Consider the following 19,151-nt stretch of genomic DNA (forward strand, 5'->3'; position numbering starts at 1 on the left):
CGCTCATTTTTTGAAGGACCATACCCTTGTTCTCTCACTCTAGTTTCTCTGCCCTATTTTTTTTTTCTGTGTAACTCTAACCAGGAGCACAAATTGTCTGATTTCTATGTAGATTTTGTTCTCGAACCTAATGTTTTGAGTTCCCTTTGACGAATTGCCGTATTCTTCTTTGTTTCATCGAAACCCCTAATTTTATTCACCAAGTTTCCTTTCTCTATGGTCATGGAAGTCATCAGAATCCGGTAGATGCCATGACCTGCTATGAACAATGGTTACTGGTGATTCCTCTTCTCCTCATGAATCTGGACCTGTAAATACTTCAGGGCCCATGAATGGTGGCCAAATAGATGAAGAATCACATCTAACGCTAACTGAACCAGAGACAGAGACAAAAGCCTTGAATTCGACCAATGGTGGCCAAACAAATGATGAATCACATCTAACACAAAATGAACCAGAAACAGAGGCAAAAGCTTCGAATTCGACCATTGATGGTGATAACAAGAGCACAGAAGCCATGGCGAGAGCAATTTCATCGATGCTAACCTCTGTGATGACAGAATTTGATTTTAGGGCAGGGAATGTAATCAGAAGCCAGGATATGCTTGGAGGTTCAATTGATCGACTCACACTAGGTGATTCTAGACATGACAACTTTTTTTACTGTGATACTGTATGTTAATTAAAAATTTAGGTTCTATAGAGAGGTTTTGTCTTGAATTTAGAGGAATGCAACGGCTATTCTATGTATGCAAAGGCTGAAATTTCTTGATATTAGACAATTTGGTTCAATCAGGGAATGAGGATTGCTTCTTTTTTCTTGCGGAGAATGAATGCTTAAAATTTTCTTTTTTGAAATGATGAATGTTTAGCATTTTGAACTGTAAATTTGGGTAATAGAAGGTAAGCTTGTTATTGGCTTGACACTTAGTTTTTTGCTTTTTTGAATATTTTGACGTTTGTATTAATTAAAGAGTTTGTTCAAGTTACAAAAAATAGGCTACCCACAGCTTGGGAGCTCTATGCAAAAACCACCGAGACACTTAGTTAATTTTTTTTTTTTGGGGGTTATTTTATATCTCCTTTTTATCTCAAATTTTGATTGGAATTTTGGAACGCAGTTGTATAATTGTAATAAGTTAATCTATAAATGCAAAATCTGAAAATTCTTGATAAAATAAGTATTTTGTTTCTAATAAGTGCCAACAATAAGAAAAAGGGCGTTGCTTGGTGAGAATGAAAGGATAACATCTTGAGCTTTAAAACCTGCCAATGGAATGGATTTTCATTCTTTATGCCTTTGTGAAATTAGGGTTAAATTTTTTGTCTTTTTTGTTTGATACAGAGCTGGATAAGCTCTTAGAAGATGCACCCTTGCCATTTGTCATGCAACATGCAGCCAAGCTTACAGGGGTTCGAAAGAGGATCTCTTCTCTAAACTCAGTTTTAAAAGTGATACAACATCGCATTGATAACATTGACCGGATGCTCTCAGCTGGCCTATCACATGGTATTATTCTGATGAAACCCTGTTATGTTTTTTCATGATAGATATCTTTGGCCCAAAATAATATATTGTTATATCTCAGATTTTGAGGAGTTTTGTTCTGATGAACTTCTAACCACGTGGGGCTGTCCGTTTGAGCATTGTTCTTCTTTAACGAACCATCATGTGCTTTGGAGGTTTCCATTGAATTGCTCAAAATAGTATAAAAAATTTGGACACAGGCAATTGACATTATAACATCTGGATGTGGTTCATGAAACTTAAATGTCAATGTAGAGACCCATTTCTATCATCTGTCTAGGACTTCGTGTGTCCAAAGATTGCTCATATCAACCAGCTGGCCAAAGGCCACCTCTTGGATAGAGACTTTCACGTCTGCCTTGGCCTTCTTTTGTCCAAAGATTGCTCATATCCACCTCTAACCTCCACGATCACTTCCCTTATGATGGTTCATTTAATGTTTGGACTATTAGATATATAGCTGACTGAGAACTAAATGTGATGAGCAGCAATTTGAAGCTGGTTTAGATATATTTATTATTTAGAGATTATTTTTACGTAATAGTAATCATAAATTTTATTTTTTTGTGTACTCATGTTTGTAGAATTTTCAGATAAGCTGGTTTACAAATATGTTTGAGCAATCATCTGAGACCTCGAAACAAATGAAATTTTGGGTGCAGAAAATGAAGCAATCAGGAAGCATGCAGAATCATCAAATGCTGATCATGCTGATCGTGCTGACCAGCTAATGTAATTACCACTCTAAGAAAGGGAAGGTCGGAAGGATTTATTGGGCATGAAGCAATATTCCCTTGTCAATCTTGTAAAGGTAATTTCCCGTAGTTATTGTTTGTTCTCCATTTGGGTAATTAAGAGTTAATGGTTTTTTTTGATGCTTTAATTAAGAGTTAATGTTTCTAATTGAAAATTTATCATGTGAATGTTTTTTGATTTAATTATTTCACATTGAGAACTATGTTCTGTTGTCAATTATCAGATTTATCATTTATGATGGTGTCTAAGGCCTATGGTTCTAAATTTCATTGAAACTGTCTCAAACTTTTATGGCCAGAATCAATATCCCTGTCTTTGAACTAGTTCCAGTTCCAACCATTTTGGCTGCCTGAAACTTGGACTCAAGCTGAGCCGATTGCGTGAATTGGTTTGGAAAGTCGTGAATGGTGTGTGACATAGTAATTCTGAGATTTATTAAGTAGTGTAATAAACATGTTCAAAAGTCAAAACCAAATGAATGCAGGGGCTACTCCACTTTCTTTTCTTTACATCTTCGACTCTCTATCTGTGCATTAGTTCCAGTTCCAACCATAGTTTGATGCTTGGAACTCAGACTCAGGCTGAGTCAACTAGGTGAATTGATTTAGAAAGTCATGAATGGTGTGCAGCATAATAATTCTGGGATTTATTTAAGTATAAGAAACATGTTCAAGACCAAATGATCGTGAGGGACCTCTCCCCTTGCTTTTCTCAGACTCATTCCATAGTAATGGATGGACCAGAATTGATATATGTAATTTGATGCTAGACATGTGAAAGTCCAATCACAATGTCCTCTAATCCATCTTTATCCTAGTTCAGATTATAGTAGGGATTTACTATTTGCACCTATCACTTTTATCCAATCCCACACGAAAAACATGGGTGGGGTTTGTAGCAGCCCAATATTTCCACCAATGTTTTTATTTTGCGGAGCAAAAAAAACAATGGTTGCAACTATAAAGTATCCTTTGGGCACACATACAGCAGAACAATAATGCCTATAAAATCAATTAACTATACTCATTACAAACTATTAAATACAAGAAGCACACATGTGCTTGTTAGATACAAACACTAAGAATAAGAATAAAAATAATAATCAATATTGATATTTATAATAGTAAATGGTACCAGTAACAGCAACAACATCTACAATAGTATAGAAGAAAATTCTCACATAATAGGCAAACAACAAAAGATAATCTCTTCCTGAGGTCCACAACACAACAAGCCATCCATGCGTGTGAAGCAAGTGACCAGCACCTAGGCACCTTGTTGGCTCGCCATGTCCCATGCTGTATGATGATCTATGGACAATGGGGCACGATGGAGGCATGCATTGGTGCATGAGGTTTTACCACTTGGCATCTCAAGCCTTTGTAGGGGGTGGTGGGCTTTGAAAGGGGATGGGGGGAAACTGAAGGGTAAGAATGGAAGGCATGGGAGGGATTGTGGGTGAGATTTTTGGCATTGTTGTGGGTATTGTGGGCATGGGAGGCATGGTGGTGGGGATTTTTGGAATTCTTGAGGGCATTGGGCTTGTCAGCAAGGAAGGGAGGGATGGTGAGGGCATTGGGGGCATTGGTGAGGAAGGGAGGGATGGCATGGGGGGGATAGTGATTGGGATTTTAGGGATTGCTGAGGCTCCCTAAGTTAGGGAGGGAGGGCATAGGAGGGATGGATGTTGGCATCTTCGGAACAGTTGAGGGCATTGGGGTTGTCACCAAGGTGGGGAGTGTCGGCAATGGAGGGCTAGTGGTTGGGATTTTGGGAGGTTGTGGGGATATTAGGGATTGATGTTGGGATTTCCGGGATAGCTGAGGGCATAGGGGGCAATGTTGGCTTTGGGAGGGGTGAGGTGGGAATTGTTGGAATTCTGGAGGGCAGTGGAGGCAGTGTTGGCTTCAGGAGTGGTGGGGTGGTGGGTAAGGATGGAACTGATGGATGAGGGTAGAGGAGGGAATGTGGGTTTCGGGAGGGGTGGGATGGTGGGGATTGTAGGAATTGTTGAGGGCAGAGGGGGACAGCGTGGGCTTTGGGAGAGGTGGGGTGTCTTGTAGCCGGCGCGTCTCTAGGCAAACATCAATGTTGAGCACAATTAGAGCCATGAGCAATGATAGGAGGAAGAACCTGGCGTGTCTCTAGGCAAACATCAATGTTGAGCACAATTAGAGCCATGGGCAATGATAGGAGGAAGAACCTGTCGAACCCATGGCTGGAGAGGGGGGGAGAGAGTTTTAGAATGGAGAAACGGTGTTAGGGAGAGGAGACAAAAAGTATTGGAATGGAGAAACTGTGTTGGATGGATAGAAATAGGAAAGAGGAAAGTGTCAAGTCCTAGAGGGTACTATTGGCAATGGAGAAGCAACCTTGATGGATGAGTGGAAAGAGGAGAGAGATAATATGTAACAGTGTTCTGTTGATCTCTTGTGAGAGAGAGTGAGAGCTTGAATGAGAATTGCAGATGTATTTATTGGGTTGTGCAGTATGCATATTTGTCTTGGTTTGTTGGATTAGAGAATGGTTAGTTGATCTTCTTACCTACCTCTGAGATCACAGTTTAACGACCAAGAACTGGCTGGTGCCCGAACAAAATGAAGAGCACCTGTAAAAGCCAAGGAGTTGTGTTCCTCAACGCCCTGGAATAATAAATCTCTTGTTAAGGTTTATCAAAAAAAGAATTTATTGTTAAGGTTTTTTCAACAGTTGCAGAGCTTTTTAATGGGTTAAGTGCAAACTTTATATACAAGTATCAATCATGGTATCTACATAGTTGAGAGCCTATATTAAGCAGACTATGAAAAATGGAAATTCTTAACATGCTTCGGCAATCAGTTGTCTGAAGGAGTGTGTTCCTGGGCGTCCGAGTCTTAAGCGGCTTTCGGGTCTTGTCAAAAACTTTGTGCAGTTCAGTTGCCATAGGCATGACTCACTTCTCGTGCTCTTATGAGCCACTTCCATGAGTCGCCTCCTTGTTTAAAATATAAATTTGATAAGTTATTTATGTCAAAATAAATTTGATGAGTTCTTTGTGTTAAATAAAAATAGGAAAAAGTTCTTTATGTTGAATAAATTGTATAAGTTCTTTTTGTTACTGTTTTGCCCAAGGGGTAGAATAAACTTTGTACATAGCAAAACAACAATAACCAATGTCTTGAAAATATCGTTACAGGGGCATGAAAGCCATAAAATGCACTAGTTTTGTGTAAAAGGAAATAAATAGACCATTTACTTAGCACAAAGAGGTCGCAATAATTTTTGTACTTTAGATTTCAAATCGGGTAGTTATGAACATGTTATTGACCAGACTCAAAAGTTTTTTTTAAAAAAAGAAAAATTGTGACATCTCAAGCCATCCAATTTAACATCTAATGGATACGTGTAATTGTGAATTTTTTGTATGAAAGATAAGAGGTCTTATAGTATACAATCTGTGATTTTTTTTTTTTTTTTGAAAAATCCAAAATCTGATGGAAGGTTAGCTAAGTATTTTTCAGGTTCTTTCAACTGCGATGACCTCTTATTTTAGAAGAAATGATGACAAATTTTTTGTCCCATTTTTTGACTTTTGGCTTAGTTACCATGATCGAAATATACATGCTACCCACTACTCAATCATTTGATATATATATATATATATATATATATATATATATATAAGGATGCAACCTTAAACGGTCCAATTAAGGTGCACTTTAAAATTTTATCATGACATGTAATTTTGTTATAAAAAATTCTTATTATTATCTTAAAATCTATTTTCATATCTAATTAGAAAATTTTAAATTCCAAAAATGGTTAAAATCAAGTAGATCTATAAATATATGAAAATCTTGAAAATGGACGGTCTAGATAATGTGTTGCAAGGTGCACTATTTTTTAGGGCTCCAAAACTTTTATTTTTCATATTCATACATCTCAATGTCGAGATGATTGATTAGAGGTTTTTTCAACATTAAAACAACATTTTCGATAGATTTTTGAGGTACATTTGATATTCTATATTTTAAAGTTGCAACTTATATACTTTTCCCATATATATATATATATATGAGTAATGATCCTATGAAACTTTTCCACACCCATGTGTGTAGGATCCAAAAGGATCACTATTAAATATGACATAGATCTTTAGAAAAGTTATCACATGGGTGTGGGACTTGATTTTTCTAGAGATATGTGTCAAATTTAATGGTGATCCTTTGGGGTTCTATACACATATGTGTAGGACGGTCTCATAGGATCATTACTCATATATATATATATATATATATATATATATGGGAAAAGTTTATAGAGCTGAGGCTCTAAACAATCAATTCGAGCTTACCTCAAAATTTTTATTAGAAGAGGTTGTTTTGATGCCCAAATGTCTTCAAATTGATCATCTCAACATCAAGATGCATGAACATGAGAAAAAAATTGGATTTCAAGTTTTGGAAATAGTGTACTTTGGAACACATTTTTGTATAGTCAATTTTAAAGATTTTCAAATTTTCATAGTTCTCTCGATCTACATTATTTTTTAAGCTTTAAACTTTATAAATAAAGATGAAAATATATTTTAAAGCTGGCAAAAAGATTTTCAAAGCTGAAACCACATTTCTCGACACTATTACTATTTGAAGGTAGGCTCTAATTTGATTGTTTAGAGCCTAGAATCTATACAAACCGCACCATATGTATATATAAAAACCATTACTCAATCAAATTTTTGAAGACATATTTGCCCCGTTGATATTTTTTTGAGGAGAATAGCTTCTATAAGCTATAGGGTTTACTGTTAAAGTATAAGCTGATCTCCAAAACACATAGCCGGAGAGATTTATGTAGGTTTAAATTTTTCACATAGTTGATTTGAAAGAAAATAATTAAAGAAATATTTTTTTGTTCTTGAAGGGTCAAATTCACCGTCCACCAAATGGATGTTTTGCATTCATCAAATATGGCATATTTTCCATTTTTATGTGAATTTATCTTTTTCTTATCTTTCTATTTTGATGGGTAAAAAACTTTTTAACATTTTAAAGTTATCATCATCATTCTCATTTTAGCTTTTTTCCAATTATTTAGGTTCGGCTACATGAATCATGGTTCTCCATTCTGTTCTATTAAAAGCGTTGGTGAAGCCACAAGTCCCCATATCTTTTCAGATTACTTTCAGCCACATCTTTTTGAGTTTATCTCTTGCTCTTTTCAGTCATGCTATTTGAACTAATTCGCACCTGTTAACATGTGTTATACTCGGTCGTCGTCACACATGGCCAGCCCACTTTAGTCTAGTCTATCTCATTTTATCCCTTATTGGTGCCACGATTAAATTCTCTTGAATATATTCATTTCTAATTCTATCACTTCTTGTCTTGCCACTCATCCATCTCAATATCATCATCTCCCCTATACTCATTCTATGGGTATATTGTTTTTTTTCCACTCCTTAGAGCAGAGCTGGTCTCACCGTTGTCCTATAGAATTTACCCTTCAGCCTTAGTGGTATACGACGATCACATAGAATTCCAATGGCATATCTCCATTTCATGCACTCAGCTATAATTTTGCATGCGATATCTTCTTTGATCTCTCCATTTTCTTGGATTATCAACTTAAGATATCGAAAATGCAGCATTTGTTTTCAATCTTGACTACGTCCTCGTATCTACTTTCATTATTATTAAACTTACACTCCATATACTCGGTTTTAGTCCAATTAATTTTAAAACCTTTGGATTCTAGAGCATTCATCCAAAGTTCTAACTTTGCGTTGACATCGTTTCGGGTCTCATCAATCAAAACTAAATCATTTGCAAACAACATGTACCGTAGTACTTCATCCTGTAGGTGCCAAGTTAAGTCGTCCATAACTAAGACAAAGAGGTACGGGCTCCATGCTGACTTATGATGTTGACCTATTGTCATTGAAAACTCATTCGTCTCTTCACTATTTGTTCGTACACTAGTTAGCGCTCCATCGTATATATCTCTCACCAAGTCAATGTAGTGTTTAGAGGCACCTTTCTTTTCCAACACTCGCCAAATCAAATTTTGAGGTACTATATTATAAGCTTTCCTTAGATCAATAAAAACCATGTGGAGCTTTTTTCCTTTCGCCCTAAACTTTTCAATCAGTTACCTAAGTAGGAAATAGTCTTAGTTGTTGATCTTCCTTACATAAATTTTCATATCAATCATTATCTCAACATTAGTTCTATATCTTAACTAGAGACACAAGAGAGAAAGGTTTTCATATCCTTCTTATCTCAACATTGCTTCTTCCTATTATTTTAAGACCTCTTAAAGTTGGTAATAATTAGAATTATTATTATTATCTCGCCCTTTATTAAAAGTTGTGCAAGCAAGTCATCCCCAATTTTTGTTTCTTTTATATTTTGGTTCAAACCTCTTAAACTGGGTACCTATCCTTAACTCAACCCCTATTATGCCCAATTAATCACTAGAAAGAGAAAGAACCCACAATCTAAAATTTGAGAAACGTGAAACTTTAACTTATTTGATTATAGTAAGAACAATGGTTATATTCGGGCTGGACCGCATTTATACAATAAACGGTCTAGAGGTATAAACCATCCATCTTAAAGATGGATGCAAATAGGTGGTCTACAAACAATTGTAACTAACGGTCCAAATGTTTTCTTAATATAATTATTATTTTTAGTTTTCAAATTTTATTTATTTTTTCATATTCATGATCTCCATGTTAATATTATATATTCTCAAAAACTTAGGATCAAATTATATTTAAAAAATATATTTATTGCCAAGTCAGCAATTGTACATGTGCGGGCATGACCGCATGCTAATCGCATCCCTATAGTAATATATATAGGAGCAATAAAATTCAAGTGAGAAAAAGATATGCATACCATAACTAAGATTGTATTTCTATATTTTTATGAGGGGCAATGATTTCATGCAACCGTTGTATAGTAATATAATGAATAACTTTAAAAAACTATGTTATGGCCATTTGTTTGATTTAAAATTTGAAATATACACTTTTTTCATTCTAATGAACAATCACAAAAAGGAAAAAATTTGAAATATACACTCTTTTCATGTTAACTGCGTCCATTTCTAAATAATAAAAAAATGGATTTTGAACTCATAAACAATTAAATATTAACACATGTTCACGAGAAAAGCCGAAGAGCTCACACTTGAGTGCTTTATATATATATATATATATATATATATATATATATATATATATATATATATATATATATATGTATTGGGTTGGTCATTATTACTTTTCGCATAATTTCATGTCCTAAAAATACTCCTAGATGGATTTTAATAATGGGATAAATGAACAATGCGTTCCTGCAGGAGCATAAAATCAAAGAAATTTTGGGAATGCCAAGAAATTTTGGGAATGCCAAGACGTGCCTGTTGTGCTCATCAGTGGAAATCGTGGAGAAGATGGCATGCACGTTTTTGCTTCTACAGGGATTGCATTTTTAGAGTGAGAAATGGAAAAAGGATCTGCTTGTAGAGAGAGAGAGAGAAAACGCAGAGAAGTTGGATGAGAGGATTAATTAATCTCTCAAAACCCACGAAGCCCTACCCACTGTTACTATTCTAAACATCTCCCTCTCATTTCTCTCTTATATATAAAGATCCTCAAACCGCTCTTTAGTTCACCACTAGTTTCTTCTCTCTCTTTAGTCCTGGTCTCTCCTTCCTCTCTCTCTCTCTCTAGCCCTTTTAGCCATGGCTTCTCACAAGGCTTCCCTCTTATTAGCAATGCGCGTTGTACTGTCGTTGCTTGGTGACAATGCTTGTCTCGCAGCTCGCGGCCTCTTAGGCACGCACCCCCTCCAGCCCTGTCCACCACCCCTTCTGTGCTGATATCCTCATGTTGGTAATTGTAATAAAGGGTGTATGTATTTGTCATATTTAGATTGGAATTATATTCCATTGATTTTGTTTGCACAACTTAGAGTAATACAAGCCCAGAACTATCTCTCTTAACACATGTGCCCCCCGTATAAAGAGGACTACTTCCATGCCTCGAGTTTATGTTCCTATGGGGAGCACATGTATTTGCACTCCTGTGTGATTTATTGTTTTTCATTACTTTGGGGTGCTCTTGTGTGATTTGTGTGTCATAATAGTTAGTTGTGGTGTAATAAAAGGTGTATGTATTTGTCATATTTATATTCGATTGATTTTGTTTGCACAACTTTGACAGAATAATTCAAGCCCAAAGCTCTCTCTCTTTCTCTGGGCCTACGGGCCAAGGTTCAAATCAAGTTATTCTTTTGTTGAGAAAAATAAAACAAGAAAACAAAACAAAAACAAAACAATTATGATTATTTAAAAAACGGGTAACATCATATTACGAGGCCACCATATTGTTTGTCAAAATAAATACAATGTCTTTGCCACTTCAAACTAAGATTAATGTTCAAAATAAAAAATTAAAATGAGAGGATTGTACACAATAAGACCATTTACTTTTGATACAAAGTGGTCACAATTACTTACAACTATCCGATGTGAAATTTGATAGCTTGAGTTTATTACACAATTTGATAAAATTTCTTTTGAAGTTTGAGCTTGGTCAATAAAATAAATACAGCCACCCAATTTCATATTCAACTATTTCATATTTTTCTCCTTTTCTACTATTTCAAGTCAAAATTATGCGTATTTTTTTGGGCATGTAATATTATTTCAAAACACATGAGTAAATGAGACTTAAATTCGTGAAGCATTTTTTTTCCATTTCAAGTAAGAAATGAATAGAAACGACAACTTCTAGATGGCTCATCCAAACAGGACCTAAACCATTAAAAAGAGGAAATATACCCAATAAATTCTTGAGAACCTTGTTCTCCCAAATCTCTCTGTCTCTCTCTGGGCTTATAGGCCAAGGCTTATAGTTCTCTCTCTCTCTGGTCGAAACACAGTGAACTCCTCTCTTGAACCGAATTTTTATCGGAAGCACCCTCTCAAATATTTGTGAGTAAAAGACATCGTCTTCTTGAAAAATAGTCTATTTTTAATAAATAGTGATATTTCCGTCTAGGATCTTTATTTTATAAGTTTTGTGTGTAAGTGACATCGTCTTCCTGAAAAATAGTCTATTTCTAATAAATAGTGATATTTTCGTCTAGGATCTTTATTTTATAAGTTTTGTGTGTAAGTGACATCGTCTTCTTGAAAAATAGTCTATTTCTAATAAATAGTGATATTTCCGTCTAAGATCTTTATTTTATAAGTTTTGTGTGTAAGTGACATCGTCTTCCTGAAAAATAGTCTGTTTTTAATAAATAGTGATATTTCCGTCCAGGATCTTTATTTTATAAGTTTTGTGTGTAAGTGACCCCATTGTCTCGAAAAATAATCTATTCTTTTTAAAAATGAAATGAAATAATTATTGCTTATTATCATGAATTTTAGGCGCGATAAATTTTATGCGCACGTGATCTCATTATCTTGAAAAATAATCTTTTTAGTAAAAATTGTGATATTTTATCTATGTTAGAAATTTTGAATGCTGTAAATTATGAAAAATAAATTTATTTATTTATCTTGTTTATTGTTAGAAATAAATGTGATATTTCTGTTTTTAGTAAAATTGTGATATTTCTTTCTACTGTTCATGAAGTGTCAATCTCTTCGGCACTTGGATTCTCCTATCTTACACCGTGAAGAAAATATTTTCTTCATCCTATTATTTCAAATATCACAATTTCGATTCTCCCACTGATCTTTAGCTTTTTTATGCTACCACCAAGTCTCTCTATATATCCCTTCAATTCGAAGAAACAAAGATGTTTTTATAGGTATTGTGTTTCTTCTTTTTTCTGTTATTTTCATATCGAATACTCCTCACATAGAGTGTCATATCTTATCAACTCTGTATTACCTCTTTTTGAAGTTTTATTATAATAAACCATACTCATAGTACACTATAAAACCTTTTTAAATGAACCCTAAGAAAAATGTCTTCATAACTTGGAATCCAAAGATGTGTCTTAACATGCTACATCTTTTTAATTTACTGCAGAATAGCACTTGAGCATCCCATGATAAAAATATGACATTTCTCAACTCATAAAGAGTTAATCTTGGAATCTTTTTGGGTATTGAAATAGACTCAAAAGAATATAAAATAGTGCTCAGTTCCATCCCTAAATCTTACCATTTAGTGAATATTCATTTTAGTGACATTTAAGTCACAATGTAATTTTTTTAATTCAAAATCAAGTTGAGCACCTCTTAATAAAAAATTTGTTTCTCTCAATCCTCAAAGAATTTCTTCTTGAATTATTTTGTGTTGAAAACTATACACAAAACCAAATCATAACATCATAGTTTTAATTCCAAATAATACTTTTCTTCAGAGAAATAAATAAGTGACATTTACGTCACAAAATAAATCATACTACAGAATTTCATGATGAACACTATCTAGTAAAATTGTCTTTTCTCTCTACCATCATGAAGTTCCTTTTCAAACCAATTTTGTTTGAAATTAGACACATAATCGTAACACGTATATTTTCACAAGCCTTATATCACTCTGTTAAGTAGGCTTGATAAGTATAGCTATTCATGTCTTCAATGAAGGACATACCAAATTACAGAAAATTCAGGATAACCTTTTTTCAATCTAAAATTTTTATTTCTCTCCTCTCATAGATATTTCTTTATCAAATAAATTTTATTACAAATTAGACTCAGAATGGAAGTCTCAAAACTTAGTGTGAACCATAAAACATTATGCTAAGAATAGAAATTAAATCTTAACTTCCAAGTCATGAAAATAATTTTCGTTGCAGAAAACAGCACTTGTGCATTCTTCAATAAATATATCATATCTTTTAAACCGCAAAGACTTTCTTGATGAAACGTTTTTTGTTTGAAAATAGACTCAATTTTATGAGTCACGGTCAAATTTCAGCTCGAAATAAAATCATATGATTGGTGAGAAAAATCACGGAACTCAATGGACAGTTCTTGAATTTTGCATGGTCAGAACTGACACCCTTCATTGTTGAGTCTATAACTTTCAATTCCTATAGGATCTCTAGCTAAAATTTTGCATGGTCAGAACTGACACTCTTCATTGTTGAGTCCATAACTCTTAATTCCTATAGGATCTCTAGCTAAAATTTTGCAGGTAAATCCTACTCTTGAAGACACAAAATATCACTGAGTATATAATTGAAAAATACCTGATTATATTCTTCATATCACTACTCCAAAATAGCCCAGAATACTCATTATGCAGAGTGCCTTTTCGGTGTTGGAATATTTCAATAATTCTTAACCGTGGGTGTATTTTTTAACCACAATGGCCATTATCTTTTTTATATCTCATTCCTAAGCTTTATCTGAACTCAATAAAGAGAAAAGATAACTAATGACATCAAGTATCAATAGCTCTGATACCAATTAAAGAAAGACCTATGTGATCTTTTATCGGGGAATACGTTTTTTTTTTACTTCACCCCTTTCTTTTAGCAAACGATCACTTACATGTGGTTTCTATTATAATAAGATAAATGTCAAAATAAAATCAACATAACACTAAAACTAAGATGTTAACAACTTGATGCCATTGAAACAACTATGCACTATGCTTGAGAATAAAAGATAAGATTACAAGAAGCAAAGGAAGGGTTCCGGATATTACCTCAACCGGGCTTATTACACCCCACACCGAGTGACGACCATTCGATGGCATGGGATCAACGGTCTAGCTTCAATTTCGAATCGGGAAAGCAAATTTCGGCCAAGCTACACCAATAGAACATGAACCTCTTTGATCACAAACTCAAGCCCTACGTGAATTCTCTTCGCAACCTAGTTTGAGAGAGATGAATTCTCTTTTTGCTAAACCTTAAAACCCTTAGCCATAAATCCATATTTGAGAGATAGGAGAGAAGAACTCCATAACCTAAACCCTTAGGTCTTTTCACAATATGGGAGAGAGAGATCAAATATGAGAGAGGTAAACTTTCTTAAGAGAGAGAGATAGAAAGATGAGGCGTAGAGATGTTTTTGGTAGAGACAATCCCTTTTTATAGGTTTTGAATAAGATTAGGGTTTCTCAGGGTTATGGCTTGCCTCTTTTTGTGAGATTGAACATAGACTGTCGATCAAGGGTGACTTGTGGGGTGAGAGATCTGAGTTACCCATTCCATAGATGTGCCATCAATATTATGGAAGGTGCATGAACCATTATCCCCCTTTCCTAAACCATTTTCTCATCAATAGAAATTAAATAAATTAAATCTAATCAAAATATTGTGCACACCATAAAATAACACAAGTCTGCTCAATCTTTCCACAAAGTCTTTCAAAGAGATATCGAGTCAATATTTAGTCAATATCTTCTAACCATATGGCCACATGTTATATTACCAAAAATAGGAAAGAGAATAAGGGTGGGGCGCACCACCCAAGGGAGGGACTCATGGGCCCCACCTTCTAAAAATATGGCAAGCCCATGTGCACAATGGGCCCCCATGATATTTATATATATTTAAAATTAATTAAAAGATTTTAGAATATTATTTGAATATTTAAACAATTGTAAAATCAATATCTTTAATTTTATAGAACAAAAAATTATAATAAAATATCTAGGGATTCCTAAAAATTCAAATAATAATATTAAAATAATTTTCATCATAAAATAAACACAATTAAATTAATTTGATGGGAAAAAGATCCATATGGTTTAGGAATCAACAATCATGGGGTATTCTACCTTCAACTGTAGACTACAGACCACACTTGCTTTGTCAGATCGATCCAGTGTTTCTCATGACCCACAGTCCAAGGAGGGGCTCATTAGCGGGTCACCAAAGTTCGGCTGATGAGCAAAGGGATCACAATCTCAGTTTGTGGATTTCAGGTCCTCCCTTAGAGGCGAGTCAATGTCACCTAGATCTGATGCGACCACAACTCCTATGGTGCCTAGGGGTATCTCTTGCACATGCATACGCTTTACCCTAAAAAGTGGATTTCTGGCTTTCCCAAACGATCTATTGATATGCATGACGTGTGATGGCACATGGATGAGGCTTTGGCCCCATCTTTGTAGGCCACCATCACACAAAAGGGTCACACAGTCTTTCGGCTCATTCATCCGGGCATGTTCTCCGACCTCATCAAGGGCTAACCCATAAACCTTCATCGGTTTGTTCTTCATGCTAAGGTAACTTGGGTTTTTTCCATCCGACTGGCCTAGATCGTTAAGCATAGATCGGTATCAGCAAACCATCGTTTGTTTAGTATGGTCCACCATGGACCACACTCCCACTGAGTTCATGTTCCACTATATCATTTCATTTTACAAGCACTCATAAGACCTTTAAAGGCCACATGAACCCAACAGTTGTTGCTTCTATCCTTCTCTCAATGGGTTCCAAGCTTGAGACTCCCGGGCAGTAGCCTACCATCTAGTTTTATTTTATGTTAAAAAAAATAAATTAGGTCAATTTTATTTATTTATTTTATGTTAAAAAAAATAAAAAAAGTAAAAAAAAAATTACATTGACAAAAAATAAAAGTTATTACAAAAAAATAAAATATAATTTGACTAAAAAAATAAAAGTTATAACAAAAAAAATAAAAACAACCTTTACAAAAAAAAATAAAAAAAATCAAAAAAATTAAAAGTTATATTGACAAAAAAAAAAAAAAAAAAACAATTATTTTGACAAAAAAAAGTTATCTTCAAAAAAAAAATAAAAGTTATGAAAAAAAATAAATAAAAGTTACATTGACCAAAAAAATAAAAGTTACCTTGACAAAAAAATTTATTTTTTGTCGAAAAAATAAAAGTTACCTTGACAAAGACAAAAATTAAAGTTAACTTGAAAAAAAAATATAAGTTATGACAAAAAACTAAAACTTATATTGATAAAAAAAATAAATGTTTGTCAAAAAAATAAAAATAAATATTACATTGTCAAAAAAATAAAAGTTACCTAGACAAAAAAATAAAAGGTACCTTGACAAAAAAAATAAAATTTACTTTGACAAAAAAAAAAAGTTACCGAGGTAGCATGATCTTCTTATTTTTCTTGTAAAAAATAATAATAAAAGATAATACAATAAGTATTTATTGTCAAAAAATAAATAAAAAAGAATACAACAAGCATCATGCTTTTTAAGGATGCATTTGAGCTGCGTTTATTCTAGAGGCTTTAAAAATATTGATTTTTGAAACCAATAGAGAAACTTTCAAGGATTTCAGCGTATCCCCTCATCTCTTATCTCCTTTTTTTATTGACTTTTGACCATTAAAATTAGCCTCCACAAATCTTTTTATGCCATTTTTACCTAAAAACTTTTTTAATCTTTTTTTCCCCTTCCACCCATTAAAAATATTTTTGAATTGAAATGGTATAAAAAAATTTGTTGGGGCTAATTTTTATGATCAAAAGTCAATAAAAGAGGAGATAAGAGATGAAGGCCTACGGTGAAATCATTAAGGGTTTCTTTATGCCACTTGAAATAAAAACAGAAAGATGGTATACCATGAAATAATATGAGAAATTAGAGTTCTATACGGAATTTTCACTTAAATAAATGTCTCACCGCAAATACATTTGGAAGGAAACAACCATAACAAATAATTTTCTTCTTCTCTCTACCACTATTATATTACTATTCTAAACATCTTCATCTCCCTCTTATACATAAAAATCCCCCAACCCCTTACTTGTTCACGACTAGTTTTTCTCAACCCCCTCTACTTTCTCTCTCTCTCTAGCCTTTCTCTCCCTCTCTCTTAGCCATGGCTTCTTACAAGATCTCCCTCTTATTGGCCATGTTTACTGTTATGTCGTTGCTAAGTGACAATGCTTGCCTGGGGGCTTGCCGCCTAATAGAGACGCCACCCCCTCACCTTATATTAAAAGTTTATAGTTTGTTTATATACTTTTTCTAAACGGTGTAGTTTCCATAAGGTTGCAACTTTAAACAATTCAATTAAGGCTAAACTCCAAATTTTATCATAACATATAATTTTGTTGTAAAAAATTCTAAAGATTATTTTAAAACCTATTTTTATATCTAACTAAAAAAGTTTAAACTCCAAAAATGGTTAAAAATCGAGATATTTTTAAACATATGAAAAATCTTGAAAATGGATGACCTACATAATGTGGTGTAAAATGCATTTTTTTTGGGACTAAATATATATATAAATATATATGCATGTCGAGATGATCAATTAGAGGGTTTTCCAACATTAAAATAACCTTTGCGATAGATTTTTGAGGTGTATTTGTAATTCTACATTTTAAGGTTGCAACTTTATCTAAACTTTTTCCTTTCCTTAGTATATATTTTTTAATCTAAAATTTTGAGATCCAAAGCATGTCTGAAGAAGAATTGTTTCATGCTGTCTAGAGGTATAAAGCATCCATCTTAAAAATAGATGCAAATAGGTGGACCATCTAAAAACAATTGTATAACGGTCCAAATGTTTTCTTAATATAATTATTATTTCTAGTTTTCAAATGTATTTTTTCTTTCATATTCATAATCTCCATGTTAAAGATTATATATTCTCTAAAAATTAGGATTAAATTATATCAAGAAAATATAATTATTGTCAAACCCACATTTCTACAGTATGCCGGATGACCACGTCCATTTCTAAATAATAAAAAGTTGGATTTTGAACACATAAACAATTGAATATTAACACATGTTCACGAGAAAGGCCGAAGAGGTGATACTTGAGTTCTTATAAATTTATTTATTTTTTGGGCTGGTCATGATTCCAGGGAAGTTACTTTTCGCATAATTTTAGGTCCTAAAAATACGCATTGATGGATTTTAAAAATGGGATAAATGAACAATGCGCTCCTGCAGGAGCTTATAATCAAAGCAATATTGGGAATGCAATTCATCTTCCAGACGTGCCTGATGATTATCAGTGGAAATTGTGTAGAAGATGGCTTGCACGTTTTCGCATCTACATGGATTGCGTTTATAGAGTGAGAAAATAGAAAAAGGATGGGTGTTTAGAGAGGGAAAAAACGCAAAAAAAGATAGATGGGAGGATTAATTAAATGTCTCACCCACGAATAAATTTGGAAGGGAACGAGCATAACAAATACATTTCTTCTTCTCTCTACCACTTGTTTCTTCTCAACTCTCTCTCTCTCTCCACCCTTTCTCTCTTTAGCCATGGCTTCTCACAAGATATCCCTCTTATTAGCAATGCTCGTTGTTATGTCGTTGCTCGGTGATAATGCCTGTCTCGCAGCTCGCGGCTTATTAGACACGCGACGCCCTCCACCCCTCTCCATTACCCCTTCTGTGCTGATACCCAAATTGTCGATACTGCCTTCAACAATTCCAACAACTCCAAAGAGGATCCTTTCTTTGTTTTCGGACCTTCTACGGCGCTTACCTCGCTCCAAAGAATCCCTAACAATTAGCCCATAGCCTTCAAAATGTTGAGAGAGCCAGGTTGCATCTCTATTGACCCACATAAGCTTCTATTCTTATACCGCTCTTGTAGAGGAGTCTGCTTTTTCTTATTACTTCCATGCCTTGGGTTTGTGTTCATATGGTGAACACATGTATTTGCATTCCTGTGTGCTTCATTGCTTTGGGGAGCACATGCATTTGTGCTCCTGTGCGATTTACTGCTTTGTGTGTCATAATAGTTAACTGTGACGTAATAAAGGGTGTATGTATTTGTCATATTGTGATGTAATAAAGGGTGTGTGTATTTGTCATATTTATATTAGTTCGATTGATTTTGTTTGCACAACTTTGATAGAATAATTCAAGCCCAAAGCTCTCTCTCTTTCTCTTTCTCTAGGCCTCCGGCCAAGGTTCAAATCAAGTAATCCTT

General features: G+C 34.1%; 1 protein-coding gene across 5 annotated transcripts; it reads left to right on the forward strand.

Annotated features, from left to right (window-relative positions):
- Positions 1 to 18,566, forward strand: LOC18427302 (SNARE-associated protein-like protein). Of its 5 annotated transcripts, none has more exons than XR_016048694.1 (4): positions 1 to 635; positions 1,346 to 1,510; positions 2,191 to 2,339; positions 18,507 to 18,566. XR_016048694.1 is itself a non-coding variant. In XM_006836355.4 (3 exons), the coding sequence occupies exons 1-3, from the start codon at positions 269 to 271 to the stop codon at positions 2,262 to 2,264; spliced, it is 606 nt and encodes a 201-aa protein (XP_006836418.1). In that variant the 5' UTR covers positions 1 to 268; the 3' UTR covers positions 2,265 to 2,517. The 5 variants fall into 5 exon arrangements, 1 of the variants encoding a protein (XP_006836418.1); XR_016048687.1 differs by lacking the exon at positions 18,507 to 18,566 and adding an exon at positions 9,635 to 10,490; XR_016048688.1 differs by lacking the exon at positions 18,507 to 18,566 and adding an exon at positions 2,508 to 2,793.
- Positions 18,567 to 19,151: the final 585 nt, after the last annotated feature.

The sequence above is a fragment of the Amborella trichopoda genome, chromosome 2, assembly GCF_054954075.1.
Source record: "Amborella trichopoda isolate Santa Cruz 75 chromosome 2, AtrichopodaSantaCruz75HAP2 v2.0, whole genome shotgun sequence".
Lineage (NCBI taxonomy): Eukaryota > Viridiplantae > Streptophyta > Magnoliopsida > Amborellales > Amborellaceae > Amborella > Amborella trichopoda.